This window comes from Besnoitia besnoiti, chromosome XI, assembly GCF_002563875.1.
Source record: "Besnoitia besnoiti strain Bb-Ger1 chromosome XI, whole genome shotgun sequence".
Lineage (NCBI taxonomy): Eukaryota > Apicomplexa > Conoidasida > Eucoccidiorida > Sarcocystidae > Besnoitia > Besnoitia besnoiti.
Genome location: NC_042366.1, coordinates 1,827,379 through 1,848,294, shown reverse-complemented (window position 1 = coordinate 1,848,294; position 20,916 = coordinate 1,827,379). Strand labels below are relative to the sequence as shown.

The 20,916-nt window shown below is 57.8% G+C and overlaps 2 protein-coding genes across 2 annotated transcripts; both read left to right on the top strand.

The window, feature by feature from the left end:
• Positions 1 to 925: 925 nt before the first annotated feature.
• BESB_021420 (uncharacterized protein) lies at positions 926 to 12,195 on the top strand (the record flags this gene model as incomplete). Its single annotated transcript, XM_029360851.1, has 15 exons — positions 926 to 1,884; positions 2,514 to 2,799; positions 3,192 to 3,257; positions 3,835 to 4,545; positions 4,978 to 5,747; positions 6,035 to 6,251; positions 6,741 to 7,096; positions 7,648 to 7,975; positions 8,234 to 8,722; positions 9,009 to 9,524; positions 9,918 to 10,036; positions 10,426 to 10,668; positions 11,172 to 11,280; positions 11,606 to 11,731; positions 12,064 to 12,195. 15 exons carry the CDS (start codon positions 926 to 928, stop codon positions 12,193 to 12,195), a joined length of 5,427 nt encoding a protein of 1,808 aa, XP_029216210.1.
• Positions 12,196 to 14,754: 2,559 nt separating this feature from the next.
• On the top strand, positions 14,755 to 19,195 carry BESB_021410 (uncharacterized protein; the record flags this gene model as incomplete). The annotated part of the gene is made up of 5 exons (XM_029360850.1): positions 14,755 to 15,348; positions 15,580 to 16,093; positions 16,425 to 16,476; positions 16,785 to 17,539; positions 18,132 to 19,195. 5 exons carry the CDS (start codon positions 14,755 to 14,757, stop codon positions 19,193 to 19,195), a joined length of 2,979 nt encoding a protein of 992 aa, XP_029216209.1.
• Between the last annotated feature and the right edge of the window lie 1,721 nt (positions 19,196 to 20,916).

Genomic DNA, 20,916 nt, shown 5'->3' with positions numbered 1-20,916 from the left:
GAGCTTGGAGCGATGTGGAAACTCGCCTCCGAGAGCTACTTTGAAGGACGGGGACTTCCTCTTTGAAATTCTGCGGTGTAGATACACTTTGGAAGAAAGAGGGAGAAGGGTGAAGAGAGCTTCGCGCCCCTCAGTTCGAGGCGCAATGAGGAGAAAGTGACCTCTGTGGAGAGCGGAAGGGAACGACGTCCTGTTGCTGGCCTAACCCCTTCCTCGCGCCAGTTCGATGCACATCTCTTTCCTTAGTGAAAGAGCAAACGTGCTCACGAAGGTGTGCGCCATTTCTGCGGACTGCGTCGTTCGCTTTTGCCTCGAGGGGGGGCTGGACGCAGCAGTTATTCAAGCGCCTGCTGCACAGTCGCCCCAGCCCCCTATGTTTCGTCGGCGGCCGCTTTACTTTTGGTTGTCTTCTTACTTTCGTCGCGCTCCTGGCTTTCTCTGCTGACCGGTGCCGCCATCTAGTTGCCCTCCTTTTCTGTGCGTTCGCGACTCCCGTCTTCGCTGTCGTTTCCTGAGTCCTTCTTCGTCGTCTTCTCCCCTCTGATTCGTTGTTTCTCCTCCGTTATTTCTTCTGCAGAAAGTCCACTGAAACGCCCTGCATGCGTCGTTCTCTTCTTCCGCTTCTCCCCCCACGCTCTTCGCGTCTGGTTAGAGCACTAGCTACAGGAATCCCTGTTACTACATTTGTGGAGGCGTGCGTGTGTGTATGGGTTCACCTGCGTATCAACGCATCGTTTGCCGCAGCCACGTGACTCTCGAGGTTTTGTCTGTCTTCATGTTTTCCATTTAAGCTGTATCTCTGTCTCGATTGTCGCTTGCCTCGTTTTTGAACATCAGTCCCCCTGTTGTCGCGTTTCGGCGCTCCTTGACTGCAAGTCAGCGAATCATACCGCGATTTGTTTCGTCTCTCGATTTTCTCGACACCATGGAGGGGGCTGACGCGTCTCTCCAGCAGCAGACTGTGAACGCAGTGGCCTCGTCGCACGACGGAGAGTACAGCGCCACAGAATTTCTCCTGTCGACCACGAATTCTCCTGCTTTCGAAGGCATTGTGCAGTGGCTCCTGACAGGGAATCCGGGTTTCCCGTCTTTGACGCTTCCGCAGTCGCGCACGTTTCCACTTCTCATTGAAGGAGCGCTGGAGCGCGCTAAGGCGCAGACGGCGGACCCCTCGCTCGTCCTGCTCCAGTACAACCAACAGAAAGATGATTTTTTCGCCGCGGCGCAGTTCGTCGGCTTCAATGTTCTGCTGCAGGGCATTCAGGAGAAGTGGGAGGGCGGCGCATGGAACGAAAACCAGAAACTGTCACTGAAGAGGTCGATTCTGTCGGTCATCGTGGGCGCTGACCTCGCGCCGCTGGCTGAACTCCCGCCCCAGACCATCCTGTCAGGTGTACATACACCGCATATCGACTCCGCGAAGGACGGCAAATCTAACGCGTTTGCGCTCAACACTCACGCGTCTCGGATGAAGTGTGCGCAAGTGCTGAACGCGATTTGCCAGCGAGAGTGGCCGCAGAAATGGCCAGGGATTCTGCCTTGTCTCGTCGTGAAGGCGACCCGCGTCGGCGCCGAGCCTCTTTCGCGACAGTGCTCTTCTGTGGTGGCTGCCAGCGCCGCCCGGCAGGGCGACCAAGACCTCGAACGGCAAAACGACGAAGCGTTTGCGGCCGCGTGCGTTCTTCTCGGCCTCGTTCGCGAGCTATCGCAGGAAGCAAAGGAAGAGACACGAGCGAGCATGCCGCTCAAGCGACGCCTCCAGATTGCGCAGGGCCTGGAGGGAGCCGTGGAGTACCTTTTGAAGTCTCTCAGCGTCTTCCTCGGGGCGTTTCAGCAGCACCGACACGTCAGCCATCTGCGGACGCTCATTGTCGAGTTCCTACGGTGAGCACGACCTTGGGTCTCCGCTTCTTCTCTTGTTATCAAGGTCCAGCGCGGTCATTTCGTGCGAGAGACCAGCCGCTCGGTCGCGCCTTCCTGCGCTAGAACAAAAAACACACGCAGTTTTAGGCTCTGCTTGGCGTTCCTCGCCTGATGGAGGCCACGCTTCTGCGTCTGGTGTGTTTCTTCTCTCGCGCGGCCAGCGGCACGTCCCCGCTGAGGATCTCGCGGATTCGCATGCGTTGATTCAGCTCCACTACAGACTGTAGCAAATACACGAACCCATCGCCTTCCCACCTTGCTTCGAAGTCCACAGCGCCCCCGAACGGCGCGCTAGCAGGGACGCCGTTTGCGTTTTCATTTGAGTTCTCCCTGGCACCGAGCATCAGCGCCTGTTTTAGGCCTGCGCAGGTGTCTCCCCTGTGGCCCAGCTGTGCCTCTCCGATTTTCTTATCACCGCCGCGAATCGGATTTCTGCGCTCGCGGAGTCGTCGCCTGGGCTGCGCGTGGCTTCCGTGGTTTCGCTCGAGTCGTGTGACTGCGGTGCGCGTCTCGGCCTTGCCCGCCGTGTTGCCTTCCTCTCTCTCTGGTGCTGCTTCACCTCGTGTTTTTCTTTCGTTGCCGCGTCTCAGCGAGTTGGCAGGCGTCGTGGACGTGTCGCTGGTCCTGCGCTACCGCGACATTCTGCTTTCTCTGGTGAAGGAGGGCGGTCAGGGTGGCGCGCTGGAGGATTGCCGTCCCCAGATTCTGCAGACCTTCGACGTGCTCGCGGGCGGACTGGCGAAGAAGCGCAGCAAGAAACCCGCGATCGACTCCGTACCTGCGGAGGACTTGACTTCCTTCATTCACTGCGTCATCTACTTGGTCGCCTCGGCGATGGCCCACACTGCAAACCACCAATTCGAAGTGGATCCGGAGGTGAGGAGAACTCTGGAGAACCTGTCTCGGTTTGCCGAAGGGGATCCCCTACGGCAAACCGAGACTCCGCTCGCGACCGACTCAGAGCGGGAGTGTCGCCAGGAGGACAAATGAGGCGACGAAGGCACACGTGCGCGGAGGGGAGGGGGGAGGGGGGGGAGACGCAGAGCCCGCTGACGGGGCGCTGGAGGTAGAGAGAGTTTTGGTGAATCCACGTGGCGAGAAGAAAGATTCTTTCACACGTCCTGTCTCCACTGTACGCGTTGGCGCATAGGCTCACGCTTCTCTGTTGGCTCGAGTCGACTTGCCAAAGCTCGCGACGTCGTCCAACGATTGGAGAGCGTGCCACTCCGTTCCTTCACCGTTTTTCGTTTTTGTTTTCTGCGTCTCAGGGCTTTGAACTGGACGTAACGATTGCAGAGATGATCAAACACTTGTGCGAGGCCTGCGCGGACCAGGTAGACGCGGGCGGGAGACGAGAGAGTCGAGGAATCAATGCTCGATAAGGGTAGTCAGCTTGCAGTGCGGAGGCGGGTGGACAGGCATGCAATCAGATAGAAAGCACGAGTGAGAGGAGATCTGCTGACAGCGAAGTCCTCAGCCAGGAGAGAGCTTCGCCAAGCTCCTTCGTCTCGACGAGAATAAACCTTTTCTTTGCCCCGCGTGGATGCTGAGCGATGGGTTAACCACATGTTGTAGAGTTCACTTCTGAAGTCAACGCCTCACATATATGTGTTGTGTCGTCGTCTAAATATTTTCCACGGCTACGCAGGCGCCTGCGGAGGTGTGTCTGCCGTCCTCATATGGGTGTTTCAGTCCGTCACTCTGACGAGGTGGATCACGATGCGTCGCGTGCTGACCTGCGTCTGCATGTCGACATGTCATTTGATGCTGTTCACCGTTCTCGCCTACCAGTTTCCTCAAGGGGGATTGATTGTGTGTGAGGTAGGGGCTTTTACCTGCAGAAGAAAGTGGCGGAGATGCGACGACTGGATCTTTTCCATGTCTCGACCCATGTGGCCTGCGTTTGTGCAGCTCTTGAGGCATCTGGATCCCGTCACACTTTCTCTCCTTTGGCATGGCGCGATTCTTCCGCTGATGGCGCATCCATCTCTGAAGATTGCGACGGCGGGCGTGGCGGCGTCTACGGCGATTTTCAAGCGTTTTCAGTTTTTTTCTTCCACGTTTCCCTCGGCGTTTCGCAATAAGAAAGAGGAGGAGTTCCTCCAGCTGCAGTGCGAGGCGCTCGCGCGCGAGCTGAGTCCGAGCGCGTCAGCGTCCATCGAGGCGCTGTATCGCCAGTCGCTTGAGCAGTTTCGCGAGAAGACCTTCCCCGTCTGGTTCGACTTGAAGTCTTACCTCTCGCTCCTTTTTCTGCGCACGCTCCGCGTCGGCGACCCAGCGCTGCTGGCCCCGCTGGGCGTCGACGCCACCCAGGGCCGCGATCAGGCCTTTTCGGCGCCGTCGCGCGCGAATTCCGCGTCCTTCGCGGCCTCCTTTTCTACACTGCTCGACCGGCTGGTCGTGGAACTGCTGCAAACAACCGAGGCTCCTGCGGCGCTCGCCCGCGCGGGCTGTCTGCTCGCCGTCCGCCGCCACGCCGAGGGGTTGCAGCTCGTCTGGAACGAGGCCGAGGCCGCCGGCAACAAGGGGAAGGAGAGCTGGATCTCCCCGCTGTTGGAGCCGCTCGCGGCGCTGCTGCCGGTCGGTCGCTACCCGCAGGCTGTCAAGGCCTGGTACTGGACAGTAAGTGCAGAGACTCGGGGCGGGAGTCGCGTGGGCGCGGACGCAGAACGCTGGCGCTCGTGCGGCGCGGAGAGCGAGCCGCAGAAGAAGGAACGGGAATTCCGCAGAGGGAGGAGATAGGCAGGGCAGGAAACACGCAGAGGGACAGATTCTGCTTCGCCACGAAGCGAGGCGGAAGCGGCCGAGGGCGACGAGGGAGAGGGCGGCAGCGCCGCGGGCGGAGAGGCGCGCTGAACGAAAAGCAGAAAGAGAGGGAGAGACAGAGTGAAGTGAGGAATGACAATGCGTCAGTTTAGACAGCTTCCGCAGCTTTCTCTCTTCCTCTCTCTCCTTTCTTCCTCCCTCTTTCTCGCTCTCTGTTTTTGCATCAATTTGCAGGGTTGTCGGTGCACTGTTTTTTGTCATTGTGCGGGGATCGTGCGTTGTCGCCAGGTGGCGGAGCTGAGCGGGGCGGAAGACGACCTGGGGACCGACGCGCTGCAAGGCTTCGCGGCGCGCTACGCGAGCATAAAGTCGTCTTCGTTGTTGCCTCTGGGGCTGTCGCTGTCGTTCACGGCGTACAGCGCGCGGCGCGTGGCGGAGGAGCTGACGGCGCTCGCGCAGGTGGCAGTTGGGCATGCCTTTTTCCACGCGCGCGGCTCGCTCTCCGACTTTTTGCTAGTGCTGAAGACGCAGAATCGCCCGATGCTGCCCGACAAGCAGCAGCCGTGGGTCTGCCCAGCGTACCTGGTGCTTGACGCGGCGCTCTCGGTCTTCGAGTCCTGCGTCCAGCGCCTCAAGTCTGCCACGCTGACCTACGTGGCAATCCAGGGCGCCGGCGCGTCCTCCGCGACGCCCTCCGCCGCGGCCGTCGCGGTCGAGTGGATGCTGCCTGCGCAGGCCGGCGACGCGCCGTGGGAGGCGCAGCTCGCGTCGCTCTTCCAGGCTTTCCTCGACTTGAAGCTGGTCGACCTAGACGCCATTCTTTCGGGGCGACTTCCTGCTGACCAACAGGCCGCCTTTGTCAAACAGACCTCCTCCCCCGACGTCCTCGGCGCCTCGCAACTCGCCCTCGACGGCGACGGCGACGCAGACGGCAAGAGTACCTGCCTCTACGACTACCTCCTCGAGGCGAGGCGACTCGAGTTCATCGCAAGCTGCGCCTTCTTCCTCAACTACAAACACGTAAAGGTCCCCGCCGTCCTCGACCTGCTCTTCCGCCGGTACGTGTTCCCATGCCAGACAGACACCTACGTGGTCCCCCCGACCCCGGACCCCCGACCCCCCGACCCCCTCCGCATCGTCAGCAGCCTGGGAGTGGCGCCAGCGAGGCTTCTGTGTGCGACGCGCATCTGAACATCTCCTGCGGCCGCGTGTCTGCGTCTGCTGTCTCTGCTCCCGCGCGTCGGCGTGGGCGCTTCGCCCTCCTGTGCGCGACGTGTGGAGCCTCTGCCCCAAGACTGTGCGGCCTCAACGCGCGCCTGGTGCATTTCTTTCTCTGCGTGTGCAGCATTCTGGCGGAGGCGCCGGCGTCGACATCGTCCGCGAGCGCATGCAGCGGGAGCGGCGCGTATCCGCTGACGGCTGAGCAGCAGGTTTACCTCTGTCGGCGTCGCGCGCTCTACACGCTGATTTCTATGTGCACCGCTTGTCCTTCAGTCCTCAAGAACTACCTGCAGATGATGCTGCAGCACGTGCAGGGCCGCCTTCAGGCGCACCAAGCCCAGGTGTGTCTTCGAATTCAAGCTGAAACCTCTCTCCCCGCCCGCGGCTCGCCACGAGCCTGTGAGGGCGACGCGCGCCCTCCGCGGCGAGACTGGCGGCTGAGTCCAGAGGGAGTCAGGCTGTCGCTCAAGTGGAGCGAGGAGGCGATTCTTTCGTGCGTCCGCGTGACCAGCGTCTGCGCGTTGACGCATCTTCGTGCATCTTGTTCTAACGTGCTTGTTTGTATTCCGCATGATGCCGCTACGTAAGTATGCCCTCTTTGCGTGAATGTCTGTGTATAGATATATGGGTATTTGCATACGTCTGTTCGTGCAAATGTCTGTGTGCATGCCTTGGTGTTGAGGCTGTCGATTCAGGGCGGTCGGCCGATGCGGCTGAGGTGGGAGCTGGAGTGCTTCGGTGCGCACCTTCTGCAGAGTGGTGCGCTTTAGGAGGGCAGAATTGTTTGATTTGCAGGCCTGTCGAGGGTTGGCGTGCGTTCTTTGCTGCAGCTTCAGGACACCGAGAAGAATCTGCTCGTTGAGTCGCTGGTTTCCCTGATTTCGGCGTGTCAAATCTACAAGCTGCAACAGGAGCACACGCTGCCCCTGGTGCGGCCGTATGTGCAAGAGCTGCTTCTCCTCAGTCAGAAACTCGGCTCCAGCAAGACGGCGGAGGCGCCGCCGCAGACAAGCGACGCAGAGAGCCGCAAGTGCGACGGAGAGGAGACGCCGGCCCGCGCCGTCGGCCTGCTGCTCTTCCTCTTGGGGGACAGACGGACGCCGGGCGCCTACAAGAATCCGACCGAAGCGGCAGACGGCGGTGCGCTGCTCTCCGGCGCAGACGAGGACGTCCTCACGACGCAGCGGTAGGCCTCTGGTGGCTTCAGCAACCTCGAGAACGGGCACACCAATCCGACGATTTCACTGAAAGGAAGAAATAAATGCACATTAGGACGGAACTCTTCTCGTGCTACAAACGTGCGCGTGCGAGGACGTCTGTGACGCCTCGTCGCACGCTCCGCAAGGATCGTGGTGTCGCGACCGCGGCGCGCAGGCAGTCGGTGTGGTGCTTCCAGCGTCGTGCTTCAGCGAGGAGGCGCGTTGTCGTACCTGTGTGAGTCGCGCCCTCGTCGTTTCCGTTCTTCCTGTCTATTTTCTATCGTTGCCGCCCCGCTTGCGGTGCTCTGCCTCGTTCGGCGTGCCGCTCTGCCCAGAGGTCTCGAGTGCCTGTCGTCGCTGATATGTTTTATCTTCTGCGGCACATGCCCTGCGACTCTTGTTGGCGTGCGCGGCGCAAGCATGCCGAAGTCGCGTTTAGTGCGGAAGGCTCCTCTGCCGTTCGGCGCCGGCCGCTGTGTTCTTCCGTCGTGGCGGCTGATTTGCGTTTTCGGGTTTTTTTTGTCTGTTTTTCGCTCAGCCGTTCGCTGGCGCGTGTGCTGTCCGCACTCGAGAGCTGCATTAAGCGCACGACGCTGCCGTCTGATCCGGCGGCCGCCCGCGCGGGCGGCTACTTGGTGGATGTCTCGCCTCCACTTTCCTCCTACGCGTCGGTTCAGGACTGCGCACAAAACTCGTTCAGCGCGGCGATCAAAGACCTGATGCAAGCTTCTGCGGCCTCGCAGGTCGCGGGCGCCGAGGGCGTCTCTCTTCTGCCGAAGCGGCATCCACTCGCCTCACTCATCCGCGAACTCGCGCCGGTCCTGTTCCAACTGGTCGAAGCCTTCCAGCAGCTGTGGCACCCTGAGGTGAGGCCACCGTTGAGGCGTGAACAGTCCGCACACTACGAGGTTTACGAGTTTCCACGCTCTTGCTCGTGCCTCCTGCTTTCCACACCCACGCGCGGCGGAGCGCAGCTTCGTTGAGGTCCTTCGCCCTCTGGCTGGGGACTGAGTCGGCTCGGTGGCTCGTCGGCGCCTCGCTGTCTCCGCCGGCTGTGCGTCGAGTGCGGGTGTGTCAAGCGCCTGCGCTCATCTCTGCTCGCTGCGCTGCGCGGTCGCTCTCAGGTGGCGCTGCGCTGGCCAGCGTACCGCGCGCACTTTACGCTGGGCGAGGAGGAGTTCCTCTCTCTCCACGGACACACGCCGCTTTCCTTCACGCCCTCTGCGCTTCTCGAGGCGGTCGCGCTCACGTTCCCCGCGCCGCCTGCCGCTCTCGCTTCGGGTGCGACGGACGCGCCGTCGGCGTGCGGCCTCCTGACGACGCCCGCGGATCTGACCCCTCTGGGGAGCGCGTACGCCAAGAGCTCGACTCGCCTCATTCGCCGGCACCTTTACCACTTGCGCTGCCTTCTCTATCGCCTGCTTGGGGCCTGCTGCTCAGTCCCAGACGGTTTCTACGTCCTGCCCAACCTGGACGACTTCCTCGAAAAAGCCTGCTTCGCGCCCGTCGCATTCTTGCCGCTACACCAACTCGAGCAGCAACTCCGCCTGTTCTGGATGCCGCTGGTCGACCCTCTCAACCTCCCTCCCCAGCCGCCGTACCCCGCCAAACAGGTCTGGCGAGTGCGCATGCGGACAAACCGGAAAGGGAACAGGACAGAACAAAAAAGAGTCGAGCTCCACAAAGACGCAACCCGAGAACCGGCGCGGATTCTGCGGCTCGGTGCGCTGTCTTGTCTCTCGCCTGGTGTCTCCCGCGTGCTTTGCTGCGCTCTTTGCGTGCTTCGCTCTCTGGCCAGCCTCGTGCTTGTCTGCGCCTCTTTCGGTGAAGCTGCGTTAGCCGCGCGTCTCGCCCACGCTTGCGCTGTCGGTGCGTCTGGGTGTCTCTGCGTTTGTTCAGCTGGTCACGCTGTTTCTCCAGCGCGGCGTGCAGGGCATCGTGGAGCGCCTGAACCGCGAGTGGGAGAGGACGAGTCAGATGAAGCTCTCTCTCGAGGCGCAGAGCCGCGAGCGCAGCCGCGGGAAAGACGAAGAGCGCGACCTGAATCTATACATGCTCCAGGTGTACGCGGCTGACTCGCTCGCCGACACCCTTTTCTCTGTGCTGAAGACGCTTCTGCACCTCATGCGGCCCCAGGGGTCTCAGACCGGCAGTCCAAGCGCCGACGTCCTCGGGGCTGCGGACGCCGTCGCTTCCGCCTCCGCCGCGCTCGACAGAAAAGGCGCTGCAGGCGCAGACAGCGAGGAGGACCACGCCGCGGCCAAGAAAAAGCACGACGAAGAAGCTGCTGCAGCTGCCGCGCTAAACGAAATGCGCAGGTGTATATATACCTCAGGGCCCGTCCTTGCGGCCGTTGTCACGGCCCTGCTGCAGGCGCAACGGTGGCCAAACCCCAACACAATCATGGAGGCACATGTAAGCCAAAGTGATGTTGCTAATATATATATATATATATATATTTGTATAGGCATATACATACAGCGTCGAGCTGTGCGGAAGAGGCTGTGGGCCGCGAGTAGTGGCGAGGATCCTCGGCCGCGGCGAGTGCAGCTTTCTGGCTTCTGTAGAGAGGCCTGCATGTGTATTGTCATGTCCGTCGCTCTGGTGGTTCAAGAACGACGAAACGGCGATGCAGTGTGAGTCGCGGACTGCAAAAAAATGATTGTATACGCGGAAGGACATCACTCCGTACACTGTTTCTCCGCTTTCCGCTTTAGCCTCAATCGCTTTGGTAGGGGCACTTTTTCATGCGAATTCCTTACGTAATTTGGGTGCTCTCATGCCTTGTCGTCTGCTGTCCTCCCCCAGAACGTTTTGCGGACATACGTAAAAACAGCCACAAAGCTCTTCACGCCGATCCCTGCGTGCACCGCAGAGATCTGCGCCCTCGTGCTTCGAGGCGTCATGACGAGTTTCTTCGAAAAAAGGTAGACAGGCAGCAGTCTGAGTTCGCAATTCGAGCGACCTGAGATTCGCATGTGAAGCGTGCCGCTCATACCTGGTGTATGCCTTTCTATGCCTATCCAGACGTGGACTTGACTTTTTATAAGGAGAATGAATCGGGCGAGCTCCTGTGCGTTGCTCACCGAGTGGGTGGTGCAGAGCCCGTCGGAGTCAGTTGCCGCGCTGAGTCCTCTAGTGTAGGTGTCTGCTGAGGGCAGCCGACGAATACAGACCTACATACATATATACAAACGTACATACATATACATACATACATGCATAATATATATATTGCATGTTTTTCTCACTGTAGCTCTGTCGTTGCGGTGACGCATACTGTTTTCCATTGTCTCGTCCTGGGCGTGTGGCTCAGGCCGTTCGATCCTCTGGCGTTTGGCGAGGGCAGTTCGGGGACCGGCATGAGCGCGTTGCAGCGCGCGCAGACAGATCTCGCCGGGGGCGACACGCGGGAGGGGCTCTCGAGTTGCACGCCGATGCAGGAGTTTCTCTCGGCGGCGCCAAGTCGCCCAGGCAAGAGCGCCAGCGACGCCAACAAGAAGACGCAAGTCGCGACGTACACAGCTACGGCCTATCAAGTCCTGAAGGGCATGTGCCGGTAAGACAGGGGACTCGCGGACTCCGAAGTGGAGCGAAAAGACGCGAATTGCAGAGAGCAGACTCGCCTGCGATATACGCACGATCGACAAGCGCGAGTGAGGAAGGCGCACATGCGAGGGAAGCTGGGGAGTCAGACACGGCGAGACGAGGGCCGGAGCGAGGCGGTCAAGCAAAGGACTCGGGGAGTCTGAAACTGCCGAAGCGGAACAAGGAAAGGAAAAACTGAACCGGAGGTGCCAAGCCAAGTCTTAGCGGATGTAGCAGAGGTCGGGCCCCGTTGCCAGGCCGTAGGAGACCGTCTTCCCTTCATCCTGTGGAAAGGAACGTGATTCCGGTTTGTGTGCGGCTGCAAGTGGGTGCGCTTGCTCCGGCTGAGTTTGGAGGAATGCGGACGCGCGTCCTGAGTAGCCTCCTGGCTCGCCCGTGGCGCTCCCGCCGCACACGCAGGCTTCCCACGCTGGTCTGTCTACCGTTGTGTCTGTGCTGTTTTGGTTTCTGCAGCGTTCTTGGCGAGCGAGTGTCGGCTGTCGACGGCCAGAAACTCCAGCCATCATCTTTGCTGATGTGCCCGTACACGCTGGGATCGTTCAATTTCTTCCGTAGTGCAGAGGTGAGACGCAAGCGCGAGACGCTGGATAAAGGCTGTGAAAGGCCTTCACCAGGCAGCGAATTTGAAACGCGAACGGCCGCATGCGTCTAGATTCCCGTCACGCTGCTATGTCATGATGAACAACGGCTCCGCGCACCACCCTCCGATCAAGACGCATGTTCAGGGCCAGGTAAATCCGTGTGCACGTGTATGAGCAAACTGCGGCCTACTCTTGTGCTGTCTACCGCGTTCTCAGCGACTTGAAATCTTCGGCTAGAGGCGTCACCGTGTGCAGCCGCGGGTGAGGCATTCTAATCTCTCGTCTGGCGTGTGCGGTTTTCTGTAGGTGCCTGTGCGCTTGAGCGATGAGGAGTTTGAGCGGTTTGTCGCAGCCATCATGCAGAATGACAGCAAAGAGGGGAAGGCGTTCGTAAAGGAATTCTTCGAGCGAAACTGGGAGTTCATGCAAAGGGTAAGTGCGCGCTGGGTGTATACCACAAACGTGGAGCGCATGTGTGGGCTGAGTGAAGCGCGTGGATACCAGAGACGAGCGCGGGTGTGTGCATAAAAAAGTGAAGAGTGCCCACCGCTGGGGAGAGACTGATGGTCTAAATCTTGCTGGTCGGCGAGGCAGCACCGTGTCTCGGTAGCAGCTGAGGTCACGCTGACGTTTGGCTCGCATACCCTTGCTTGGGACCCCTCTTCGGCCAGCAGTATCTACACCAGGGGGGAAGGGGGGCTAGGGGGATGATGCGGAGTCTGAATGGCTGTGCGCTGGTTTTGTTCCTGACTGGCTTGCTGCAGGCAGAGGGAAAATGTCTCGCAGTGCAGTTCAAGATTAGCGAACTTCCGGATCATCCGGGCGCTTCTCTTGCAAAGCTCCAATCCAGGGGACCGTGCGACCTTGGCTCGACTTTTCTGTCTTCTGTCCTGTAGCGGACCTCACGTGCGAGAGCATTTGAACGTGCGAGGGTCGTTTCACAAGTCGCCTGATGACGTTTTGGGGTGGTAGAGTGATAATGCAAGGAAGATCTGCGCCCTTTTGAGTACGCATTATTTGTCTAGCTTACCCTGAGCATACAGTCTCCTGAATTTTGAAGCAACCCGTTCTCAGGTGATCGGCCTGAACGGTTGTCCTACGTCGTCGCCCCCAACCTCTATCAGCTAATACTGCCGTTATACGCGCTCAGGTGACCTGGCAATCCGAACTCTCAGGGGGTTGCTGGAAACCAACTTCTGTAGAAGTTGCAGTGCATGCATCCGTCAGGTTGGCAAGCGACAGCGTCGACGGGTTTTTTGGCACAGTGAAGGGGATGTAACACGCGAATCGGGCGTGCGACTCTCCACGGCCATTCCGCAACTTTGTCGAAGCGAGTTTCCTCACTCATCTTCAAACAGCTTATCTACCTTGTAGTCACCAGGCAATGAACCAGCTTTCCTGGCCAGTCGATTTTCAAGAGGCAACCATATGTTTATCAAAACGGGAATCCAACCGAGCAGCTGATGCAGTGCATCTGCTTGTTCCGACCACACACACACACATACAACGCCGTATACCATTAACATGGATTCATTCACTTCGTCGGCTTCGTTGACGTTTTGTGAGAAGCAGCTACGCGCGAGTTGGTCATGAAACTTGCTATGTGAGGGAAAACAGGCTAACAGGCGGGGCGTCCTCGACTCAAGTTTCCCTGCGCCGGCTCGCACCCGTCCTTCCCGACGGGCGGAAGTAGGGTCTAGGCAGCTTGCAGCAGCTGTCAGTTGCCCGCGACGGCGGAGGGCAGGCTACACGTCGGTGACGGGCTTCAAAGCCTGGTACACACGCTGGATTCCCAGGCTAGCACGACAGGGGCTGCTCTTCTGAAAGGTGAAGTGCCGATCGGATCCACAGGTGATCCGTGGCGCTCCGTGGACTGCGCGATAGCACAGGCACAGTTGCCGCACACGTTGTGTCCGCCAGCAAGGTCGCCAGCCCCCAGTTTGGATAGCAGTGGCTCCGGACGAATACGAATCGCGCACTGTCATTCATTCCGTTGCTCGGGAGGAAGAGGCGCGGCTATGACTCACCATTTCAGCGCGGCTTTTCTTCAAAAGATACTGCTGTAGACTGAGTAGCGGTAAAGCAGGAACCCTGTCGAGGTACGATCGTGGGACATCGCGTACCAAGGACACTGATTGGCCGAAATCTCTGCAAATGGAACGATACGCTTCCGTATACTATACGCATCAGCATATTATTGCAATACAGCAGTTCCGCAAATCGCAGTATTTCTTTGTTTATCGACGCGCCTACAGAACACGATTAACCGATGCATCTTGCCTCCGGCCCCCCTAGACGGCATGATACCGCAAGCAGTTTAAGGTGACTCAAACCGTTTGTTGTTGCGACAGCATACCCAGGGTAGCAGTATTTCCGTGCCTGAGGTCGTGAGACGTTTATCTTTGTTGCATCTCGTGCATGTGGGTTCTCTCAAAAAAAGAACATGGCATCCTTGGCTAGCTGGGAGGTTCCGGTACATTCTTTTCTACAAGACCATTCGTCGACGATCGCATTCGAGACAGTGTTGGCTGCCGCATGGGGTTTAGTCTGATCACTAAATCCATTCACCGGGGCGACCTCGTTGTCATTTCGTGTCTGTTGCCTATCCAATTTTATTTCAGCCCAGTTCTGTTGATTTGGCTAACGCATGTCTTACCCCTTACGTGGTCGCTCCGTAACATGCGGCCTTAGCTGTCGTTTCGGGCTAGTGAATCTTTTGTTATAGAAAGTATTACTTTGATTTGTACGTAGGTTTTTCGCTCACAGTTCTGTCTTCTACGGCACTCCCAATTGATCCCCTTCTTCGCATATACCTAGTGCAAATCAGTTTCTGAATTTTTTCTACACATCCAACTATCACTCAAGGCAGTCGTCGAAGAGCGCAAGCCGTGGCTATCAATTTCTTCTTCGTAGCACTGTGATTGCCGTGTTTTGCGCACTCGCAGTTAGTCGTCTCAGCAACACTCGACGGCCTCAAACTCGTCTCATTATTGACTGCTGCGTTTTTTGCATGTATTTGTGGTTGCTCTGGTGTTGTTGTCGCGCTTTGTGCATCCATATTTTGTTGGTCCGCCCTTACACAGTTCATGTCCTCCATCCAAATACTGCTACATTGCACCGCCCCTGCCTCACTTGTTTCAGGGGCATTGTGAGTTGGGTAATGCAGCAGCCAGCTACCAGCCGTGCACTTGCTTCTGTCGTTGGCAAATATCTCCGAACGCCAGGCGGCATCGTGTGTTCGAGAGGCGATAAGGTCGGTTATTTAGGGCGACGCACTCCACCACCCTTGATTCAAACACTATACATGTACGTCATGCTCTGAAAAAATGGAATTTTGCTGAATGGGTGGTGTTGTGGGACTTCACGTAGGCAGTAAGGTAAGCCTGTTTTTCATGCGCAAAGTGGAATCATGTGCTTTACGGTGGATGTCCACTCATGATTGCACTCGTTTCGAAATGGATCGAGAAAGAGCTGGATTCAACGCAGATTCTTGGCTGCTTCGCATTGTTAATTTCGATAGCCTCAGTTACCGCGACCTGATTGTTCCTTGGTGGATAATAGACCCCGTCGACGATCGAAGGCCCCTGACGTGCTGCATTCGCTGCGTCGTTTGCCTAGCGTTCCCGGACGATGCACGCAAATCTCCTGTGGAAGGGGCGTGCGCTCAAGCCGAAGCCCCGCCCCCTGCTCAGGGCCCCTCGTATGTTGCCGCAGGCGAAAGAGCTGGAGGTAGTGCTGCAAGCGAGAGGGGGGGCGAAGCAGATGATCTCATGAAAGATGGACGCACAACCCAAAGCCTGACGTATCTGTTGTCTCAAAGGAACGACGCCAGTACAACATGCGGGCGGACGAGCTCTGCCAACGAGTTTACTGCAGTGTACAGACGTCAAGTTATCTATTGTGGATCGCGAGCAATTGAAGAACAAAAACAGGCTAGACATAGTGGCAGTCGCTATTACGTGCAACCGAACTGCCTACATTCACCGTGCTCGAAGGGCGCACCAAGAGACGTGGAACCGGCCGAACTGCCTGCCAAACGGGAGCATACGGTGAGTTCTGCTGTCTAGTAGTCAATCTCGACCTGCGATTGAGAGGTCCACAGAGCGCCAGTTCTATCGTGGCACGCGGATCAATCATGCCGCAACGGTAGTTCCATATTTCACATCCAGATGGGGTGGGGATAAGCGGGCCCACCGACAAGGAAGGTGAGGTGCTACATTTGTGCCGCCACGGCCCTATACATCAGACCATCCTCGTTTCCTGTCTGTGGCTCATCACAGCCCCAGGACCTTGCCCAAAAAGCAGAGCCACAGTCCGGCATGTCGGCGAGAGACACATACAATGAGAGTCGGCGAGGCTCTTGGATGGAAACTTTGAGAGGCCGATGCACTCTGAGCACACCGGGAAAAAAAGCCGAGCGGCATAAAAAGCAGGACTCGGAACCGGGTACCGGCAGGGTTCTGACTGTGTATGTTGGCGCTACTGACTATTCGAACAGCCATGCACACGTCGAGTTCTTAGCCGCTATTGCCCATAGACGCGAAATCCTCAGAAAGCAACACCAGCTAGTCTTGGAAAAGGTTAACGGACTCGCAGGCGCTGCAGGTGGTTCTGGAAGGGAGCGAGATTTACGAAAACAAACCACACCTGAGCAAGCGGCTACCATGGACTCGATCCATCACGGCAAGCACAATGACGCATTTACGCCTTCCGGATCTTGTTACCAAGAGCAATCTGTTTTGACTTGCTGGCAAGCACGACAAGCAGCGCTCGAGTGGATGATATCGTCTTACAGTGAGCTGATAAATGCATTCTTTACTTGCTTGCTTCCGGCGGCTGTAGCGGCAGCATCGGAGGCTGTGTTCATTATCCCGAGGCCCCGGGTCGAGTCACGATGCACGAACCGTTCGAAGACTGCCTGGCGCACGAGAGGGAATCACGCCTTACCCGCTGCTCCGGTTCTCCGTCAGCCTGGTAGGGATGGCCTCCACGCCACTCCATCCGGCGGCAGATGCACTGAAACGCATGTTGCCTCGAGCCATTCCCGCCTAAGGACTACCCATCCAGCCTCTAGCATTGGTGGCGGCACCACATCGACCGAAGCTGGTGTTCGGTTTTCTAACAGGCATTCTTCCTGCGCATATAATCAGGGACGCGGAAACGGCGGATTACAGAGTGTACGCTCATCCTTAGATGCCATTCTGGTATATCGTGGCTGCGGTCAAAGTGTTAAGAAATGCACTGCAAATAGCACTCACGGTCCCCTTCTGAACAAGGCAACTATGAGATTGACTCCTGCGCGAACTCGCCGTCGATCAGCCCTGACACGTACGCACATGCCACGCACGTCATACTGGAGGCCTGTTGTGGAAGCCCATCGGCGCATAGACGCTGTCGGCAGCCAGAGCGATCCGCCCTACCGGAAATCAGCGCCGGACCATGGTATCTCAGGGACACTGAACAATGATTATGCCGTGTGTTACAGGCGATCGGAGGGTATATCCCCTTGTAACAAGCTCCTGCCGTCTCTTTTCGCCTTGTGCGTGGACAGCTTGAATCGGATGCTCTTTGCGACCTTGCCTTCCATACTCGAGTTTCAGCGGTCAACAACGAACGGGCAACTGCTGTGCTCGTTGGTCTGCTGGTCTCGCGCACGGCCTCCTCCACGCGTCGCTCTGACGTTCCTGCTGGTCTCCTCTAGTGCGGAGCACAGCAAGCAGCACGCGCCCACAAACAACGTCGTGCTCCAGCAGTCTCTCACGAAGGCCGAAATCTCTGGAATAGAACCATGTATGCATACATCTCTCCAGCCAAGAGAGTCTACAGGTGCAGCTACGATGGACGCAAGCGCACACAGTGAGGACAGGAGCCTTCCAGAGAAGATCTGGGATAAATCCGAGGGTCCAGATTACTGTCCGTCGGATTTCCGGCAGCGCTTCCCGTTCGTGGATATGGTGCTGCACCGCGTGTTCGATGTCGAAGATCTGTATCCGTTGTTGCCGTTCATTCCAGAAGACGTGATTGCGGCGGTGCTCTGTTCTCGGACGCTGAATCGAACAGATACTGAGTATAGATTGACTGGCCTTCTGTCGTCGTGGCGGAGAATTCGAGAGTCTAAAGGAAGACGTTTCCGTAGCACCGCCCATTACGGGCACGCATCTGGTCGGCGGATCCGGCCGCAGGCTGCGAGAGAGAACTCAACCAGTATCGCGGCCGGCATCTCCTGTGCTAATGGAGTAGGTGAGGAAGCTAGGTCCGAGTTCGCCCATCATCTGCCGGCTCACCAGGATGCTTGCGGGATGGCTTCGATACAGCTAACTCCGGAGTCTTCGTCGCCTGCCTTCAGCTGCAAGGTAAGCGGTCCCTCTATCCTTATGGAGGAGTGACGTCGGCGGGTGAAGCCACTGAGGGGCGCGCGGGGTGTCTGCCAGACACCGGGTTGTTGACAGACAGGCAAAACCTGCTGTTGCCCGAGGCATTTGGTGAGATATTTTTACATACTAATCCCTCAGGAGCGTAGGCACGGATGCGGCAGCAACGCCTGAGAGGATATATTTGCAGGCTCTCTCATGGTGTCTTCTGTCCCGGTGCAATCTGCAGGTGGAGGCTTCGGTGCCAGGTGACTCAGCACGGCATTGTAGGACGACAGGTTTGAAATTTCCTCGGGAACCGGGGACCCCCAAGACACGTGGGAAACCGGAAACTCTGCTCACATCCTGTGACGGGAGCGTCTGTAACCAGGCCCCCCCGCCGGAGCCTGTTTCACAAACGAAGGACTCTCGAGTTTGTTTTGGCTTCACTGCATCCACGATGGATGATTTTTCACTATCAGGAGCACTGGCAGCAGGGTGTGGTGCGTTTCGGAGGGGACCGCGATATCAAGCTTCCGACAACCTTGGCGCCCCGCCGGGCAGCTGCTTCGTCTACTGTCCGGATAAGCGTTTGTTAACATATTTTAGCCCTGGGGAGATCCTTGTCTGGCTGCACAAACGTTGGCGGCTGGTTTTCGTCCGCCTCACGCGGATGCAACTAAAGAATGGAAAAGGGGGCTATGCTAACGAAAAGCGGATAGATGATTGCACATCGATTGAGAGCGTGCACAATGGAAATTCAGCTCCATCCGCTACGGCCCACGACGAGGCTGTCTTCTCAGAGAGTTTTGCTCGGTCGGCGCATGCTGTAGGTTCACAACCTCGACCTGGGGAGCCGTGTGTTCTTTCAGAGGTCACTGGAGGTATCGTGGCTGATAGAGTGCTCGAAGTTGGCACTGAAGGGATGACGTCCGGCTATGCAAGTACTTCACCGGACGGCAGAGACCGGGAGCGAGCAGGCGAGGTTGTATCATCAATCGGCGCCGGTAGTCATGCTGATGTGGTGAGGGTAGGCGTGCACCGGGAGGATAGTATCGCTCTTGATGAGACCGCAGCTAGCGGGATTCCCCAGATAGAGGAACGACTACAGGTCGTGAGCACTCCTGTCCCGGCTGATCTGCCAAGCGTGAACTGGCAGCATGCTTCACCCAGCCGAACGTTCCAAGTGGCGGACTTGGGTTCCTCGGCAGATCGATCGAGGATGCCAACCGGGTCAGAAGGCAGTGGGTGTATGCAAGCGGCATCCCAAACGGGAATTGATGAAGAGGAGGAAGTTGCAAATGAGCTGCCAGGGTCGGAATCGCCTGTCAGTTTGGGTGATCTGTCTCATATCTCCCTAACTGACTTACCTGATCTCAGTCCTACGTGGCCTGATCTTCATCCTGCTGCTGTCTCTCGAAAGCCCCGTACGCAGCGGCGTCTGGTCAATCGACTCGTTTATGCACCATGTCGGCGGTGGCGCGAGGTCGTGGGCAGCGGGCCCCAGTACGCCAGACCCGAGCAGCAGGTGAGAACTTTTATTTGAAGATTTTCCTCTAGGCAGCAGCGGGAGGAAGCCTGCGCTGGAGCTGGTGCCGCGGTGGCGGTGGTGTCGCAGCACGGGCTGCACGACGACCGGTTGGTAGTGATCCACCTGGGAAAGTGGCGTGTTACTGATGCGGTTCAGGGGTGGGTGCAGCTGTAAAGTGCAAGGATGGCGCGGGGGGGGGGGGGGGGCTCGTGAAGATTCGTACATCCACGCAGTGGAATTGGTGGAGTCGTTCATCGGTGACTTTCCTGTCTACAGAAATAGGGTGGAGGCAAAATGGAATATCACTATGGAGACAGTTAGTGCTGCGGAGACTTAGCTCATTTTGCAGCAGCCAGCAGTCTGCTTTGAATCGACGCATCATACGCCCCCGTGTCATGTTTTTCCTGGCAGCCATACGGAGGCGAGCTGTTCTTCCGTCATATGAGAGACTCCGAATGCGTCGCCCTTCACGTCGCAGCTCGGATGTGTAGCCTCCGAACAGACATGCTGCCGAAGACGCACAGAGCGCTGGAAGGCATGCTTCGGCACATACTCTACAAGACTCCAACTGCCGCAGTATTCTGCAACTTGTACCCTCAGCAATCAACATGTACGGTGGGCCGTGTAGGAACTAGCGAGGACAAGGTCGGCTGTATCCACGCTGGAAGGTTAGAAGCATCGGGTCAGCGATGGCACGCGGCTACAGGAGTGCATTTGTTCGACACCTGCATACCAACATCCGGTCGTGGCTGGGATAATAACCTGTCCACCTCAGAGGAAGAGTTCGAAAGGGCCCGATTGCTGGACAGTTCTCCTCAGTGTCTGGTTGGACAGAGTACCATTTCTCTTCCAGAAACCCGTCTGACAGAAAATGCAAATTTGCTGAGAAAGGACGGCAGGAACTCTTTGCGACGAGGCGCTCTGATACCAGATTCCCCGCACAGCTCGCGGTGGAGCCCCATATCCAACTTTCAGATGTTGCCTCATCTAGCCTCTTCATCCACTGAATGCGAGTATTCTTTTTTGGCTGCGTGGCGAGAGCCGGAAGTGTCCAGGCCTGCCGCTGATGAAGGTGCCGCCGGCAGCTACAGGCGTCACTTGTCGTCAGTCAGCAATAATCACGGAGACCTGGGTCCTAACGGAAGCAGTTTGTCTTGGTCACCGAAGACACAGTTTCCCCTTAAACGTCTGCCCGGAACCGCGCGAAACGAAAATGAAAGAGTATTCGGTAAGAGCTCCCCAGCTGCTTGTGCCCGCTCAGAAGTGGAACGTATGGTCTCTTCCTCAGCACGAGGCGGGAGCAGCAACCGTGAGCCGCGTGAGAACGAGGTCATATCTTGCATACCCCTCATGTACCTTTTCGACAGCAAACGTCTACCCCAGTTGCCGGCATCCTGCAGGCAAAATGACACTGGGAGGATTATCTTCCGAATGGTGACCGCAGGGTATGCGCGGCCGAACAAAACGTTTGAGCAATGCATGAGCCTTGGGACATCGTGTTTAAAAGGAGAAGTGTCCTCTGGGCAGCGCTGCGAGAGCAGTAAGCGAAACAGATGGGAGGCTGCAGTTCTTCCCGTGCAGGGAGGGCTCGAGGGATGGATGTCGAGTACAGCGTCATTGCAGCGTTTACTTCGGCAGAGAAGCTCCCTAATCCAACTCTGGGAAAGACGACTGCTTATGGGCGGCCGAGCCGGCTACGAGCGGGGGATTTCGCCAATTTCGCCATCACGTGCATG